At 40.5% G+C, this 4707-nt stretch overlaps 1 protein-coding gene across 1 annotated transcript in view; it reads right to left on the reverse strand.

Moving 5' to 3' along the window:
* Positions 1 to 4707, reverse strand: part of SLC9C2 (solute carrier family 9, member C2 (putative)) — a 100662-nt gene that overhangs the window by 17897 nt on the left and 78058 nt on the right. Inside the window, exon 20 of the mRNA XM_006867098.1 lies at positions 3766 to 3891. Coding sequence (XP_006867160.1) covers positions 3766 to 3891 — 126 coding nt within the window. The remainder of the gene's footprint in view (positions 1 to 3765; positions 3892 to 4707) is intronic.

Genomic DNA, 4707 nt, shown 5'->3' on the forward strand with positions numbered 1-4707 from the left:
AATGGAAGAGTCAAGAACAGAATAAAATTATGAGAACAGAGGATCTGGGAGGTCAGTCTATGATCAAAACAATGACAATGTGAAAGAAGATAAACACAGAGGAACAGAGGAACAGAGATCCAGGTGGTGGGAAGGTCAGGTAGATTACTGGGTAAAATAGACTGTCTTAAATGGAGGGAAGAGTTAATGGAATATAAGGTAAGCACAACAGTGGGGTTGGGGTGGCGGTTTTAATTTGGTTGTTAGGGATGGTAATACAAGAAGGGGGAGGGGTGGAAGAACAAGATAGATAGGGCAACACTGAGACAGGTTTGCATGTCCTAAGTGGGACAGAAGTAAATAGTAATACATGCTCAACCTTGGAACAACAGGGCTCTGTGATACAGGGATCTAGGCATAGCTTGAAGAAGGGAAATAATGCTAAAATGCTTGATTGTCTTATGAATACTGGTTTCCCTTATCTACTGTTGTAAAATAGACACTTGAGTGGGATAGAAAGGAATGTTGGGAAACATGATTACAGAAAAGTTGTAAGCCCATCTTCAGCCTATAACTGACTGGAATACTTAAAAGGGGTTCTAGAACTTGCCCAGTGAAATACGCCTCTTGCAAAGCCTTTGCAGAGTATAGGACCTTAAGTGGAATCCTGAGTCCCATCCAGAACCTTATGAGAAGGGTTATTCCCACTAGCAAGGACAAGTAGACCATCTAAAACAGCTAGAGTGACAGAAGATACATCTTCAAAGAAAGATCATTAGGAAAAACCCAAAATGAAAATGTCAGCATGACTGGCTACTACAAGAATAAGTAAGATGTTTGCCAGGAAGCCATCAAGGCAAGCAAACTTCAGGACAAACTCCTCTCTAAGAATGAAATTCAAAGGTAACACACAAACAGGCATGTAAGCTTTCTGGCAACCATGTTGCTTTACTGGTGAGTGGAAGAGGGGGAAAGGCAGCAAAGAAGAAATGGGCTAAGTTCAGCCACAGTCCATTAACTCCTGCTGACCTGAAGATGAGAGAAAAGAGGATGGGCTGGTTGGTCCAAAGTGCAGTGAGACCTGAGGACACTTGAGCCCATGGACAAGGACATAGCCACAGAGGGCTAGAGTTGAGAGTGAAGCATCCAGCTGATATGAAGTGAGAAGAGATGCACAAGAATGCCCAAACTTGGAGAAAGTACCTATTATCAATGGCTTGATAATCAATCATAACTCGACTTAAGGAAGATTACAAAAAAAAAACCCAACACTTTTTTTTTTTAAGTAAAGGAAAGAAGGGTAAATTGCTACAATTTGATGAACCTGACCTATACTCATGGAGGTGGTTGTTATGTGCCGTGGAGTTGGTTCTGACTCATAGTGACCCTACATAGGGTTTCCGAGGCTATAAATCTTTACGGGAGCCGATTGCCTCATCTTTCTCCCGCGGAATCGCTGGTAGTTTCAAACTGCTGACCTTGCGGCTCACAGCCTGATTCATAACCACTACGCTATCAGAGCTCCTTGGAGGTAGTAACTCTAAATACCAACAGAGAGGGAAGGAGTCTTCACATCAAGTATCAATGGTATCCCATCTATATAAATGGTTGATAGTGACAGACAATTTAGACATTGGCTACCTAAAGTGAGGGTGCGATAAAGGCACAAAGTGACTGGCTTAGAAGGTTTCAAGAGGGAGTTTAGTTTAAGAGTATGGGGGGAAAGAAAGAGTCCCTACTGAATAGATTTCAGCTTGTCTAGATGGGTCTGGTGAAAAGAGATGGGGATAAGATCTGTATGACTCAACAGGGAATAATTATTATCATGACTAATTGCAACTGTCACAGTTGTAAAGGTAGAAGTTTTGTAACAAAAACAGGGGAGTGGTTAATCTTACAGTCCAGAAACAGAGGACCCTAAGACCATCAAGGTAGATGAGCACAAGCAGAATGTGAGACCTTATCCAGAGAGGCAGCGACACCAGAGACGGAGGCAGAGATGGGGACAGGAGAGGTGGAGCTGTTGAGGACTCTAGATTCTTGGGAAGAGAGGGACTAAGAGCTGGTGGCCAGGAGGCACTTGCAGAATGTGCCCTTTGGAGATGCAAATTATTATATATTCCTGAGAGTTTTTTGTTTTTGTTTTTTTTTAAAAGCTAAAGTGGATAGAGAGAAATACTGTTAACTGATGATGGCACATGGAGGATATTATAATCATTGTAATGAAACAAGGTGTATGATTTGTTGAATGTAAAACTGATGATCTGCCCTATAAACTTTCACTCAATCCACAATAAAAACCTTAAATAAAAAAAAGAGGTCTTGTGCAGCAAAAAAAGAAAGAAAGAAGAGTCAATTGTGTAGCACATCCTTTGAACCCAGGGTCCCTGAGCTGAGAACTTTCTAGCCCAGGAGATGGAAAGCTGTAATACTGGAGAAGGTGTGAAACAAGAGAAGCAATGACAATCATGGCAAAGTCCAGCAGCAGAGAAACTGTAGCAGAACCAAGAGACTAGCATGAACTAAGGCAACTACAGTGAGCATGCTGACCCACAGTGGAGTTCCATTAGGCAGGAGGCTTGCTGGAGGAGTAGGGTACCTCTGGGCACGTATTAGCAGAGCTAAAGAGCTTTGTAACATCTCCAAATAGACCAGAGGCCAGACCAAAAGACCAAGGGGCCAAAGGGCCACACAGCCAAGAGAAGAGACCTGTCCTGAGGAAGCCAATGGGAACCTTGCATGGTCAAGAGGAGCTGAGAGAATTGTCTGCACTAAAGAAGGGAGACTTCACCTACATGCTTCCTGATACTGATCCAAAGTTGTTGTCTATTGGTGATAAGAGGTGAAGAGTTAAACCTGTTACTTTCTAATAAACTCCGTAACTTTGAGTATAGTCTGTGAGTTCTGTGTGATCATTGCAGTGAATCATCAAACCCAGCAAAGAAGCAGAGAGTGCTGTGGGAGAGACCACTGGTGTCTGAAATAGTAAATGGTTGAAGAGAGAAGGTATGTCCAATCTTGGGTTGATGTGGATTCTCTCTCCTCTCCCTAACGTTAGAGGAGGTTGGATGCCATTATTGTTTGCAGATGAATATCAAGAACTATTCATATTAAGGGACCAATCACCTTTTGCTGTTGCATCAACTCCAACTCATGACGACCCCATGTGTGTCACAGTAAAACTGTGCTCCATAGGGTTTTAACCATTTGTACCACCCAGGGACTCTATATTAAGGAAAGGACCACTTAAAGACTGAGAGATGTTTGTAAGGTCTTGTTGTTAGGTACCATAGAGTTGGTACCAACTCATAGCAACCCTATACACAACAGAACGAAACACTGACCAATCCTGGGCCAACCTCACAATTGTTGCTGCGCTTGAGTACATCAATGCTGCCACTTTTGACAATCCATTTCACTGGGGGTCTTCCTCTTTTTCTCTGAACCTCCATCTTACCAAACATGATATTTTTCTCCAGACATATTTGTTCTTTTGGCATCCCATGGTACTTTCAATATTCTCCTCCAACACCATAACTCAAAAGCATCATTTTTTTCTACGATCCTCCTTATTCACTGTAAGGGGTAGAGAATGCCTGACAGCTTTGGCTAGGTACATTTAGTCAAGGAGGGCAAGAAGATTCTTGGCTCTGTTATGCTTCTCTTTTGGTTTACCATTGCATTGTGCTTTGCCTATGCTTTTCTGTTTATTGTACATGAAGGAGTGGAAAGCATTGAAAATAATCACCATCAAACTTGAGCCAGAATAGAAGAGCAAAGCTTTACCTTGAAAAACTCAATGAGAATCTCTTTATTTTCCAGCCAAATGATATTATTAAGATATTTATCAGGAGTAGGGGGCGGAATTGCCATTGGAAAATTATTCAGTGCTTTTATTTTTTTAAGAAGTACCTAAAAACAATCAAAATAATGGTGATCAGATCCTGAAACAGAAAATGGACATTAGGTAAAAGCTAACAAAATTTGAATAAATGATGGAATTTAATTAATACTAACGTATCAGTGTTCACTGATTATAACAATGTGCCATCCTAATTCAGGTGTTAATTGTAGGGAAAACTGTGTGTGAAGGGGCATATGAGAAATCTCTGTACTGTCCAATTTTTTTCTTTGAATTTAAAAGTGTTCTAAAAGTTAGTTAATTGATAAAACTTTTAAATTTCTAATATTTATTTTTAAATAATTGCTATTTATGTTTGCTTATTTAGAGTCTACTGTTTTGCAAATTTAACCTTGGTTGTGACTCACAGCTTCTTAAATAATCACACCTTTCTTTTTGGTGTTGATTCTCCCCTACGATTTCCCTTAGTATATTAATTCAGATTGAGTCATTTTTATAATCCAGTTAACACTGTATTCTTCTTTGTCTTAATCTCAAAATATCTAAACTGCACAGCTGATAACAAAATGATTTTTTGCCATGTTCTCATGCTCGCTCTCTCTTTCCCATGTATATAATTTGCTTCTGTAAATTCTTCTAACAGTTTCAGCTTTGTGGCCTCTGGGAACCCTTGTCTGATTTCCCCCACCAGTCAAGTGAGGGAAATAACTTTCTCTGCTTTATTCCTCTGACCTCTCTCCTACATGACCCCATTATCAAATTATTACCTCTTTGTTGTTGTTAAGTACCTTCAAGTCAGTTCTGACTCATAATGACCCTGTAAAGGGTTTTCTAGGAGCAGCTAGTGGGTTTGAACCAATCATGCC

This window comes from Chrysochloris asiatica, unplaced genomic scaffold (genome assembly GCF_000296735.1).
Source record: "Chrysochloris asiatica unplaced genomic scaffold, ChrAsi1.0 scaffold00100, whole genome shotgun sequence".
In the NCBI taxonomy this organism is placed as follows: domain Eukaryota; kingdom Metazoa; phylum Chordata; class Mammalia; order Afrosoricida; family Chrysochloridae; genus Chrysochloris; species Chrysochloris asiatica.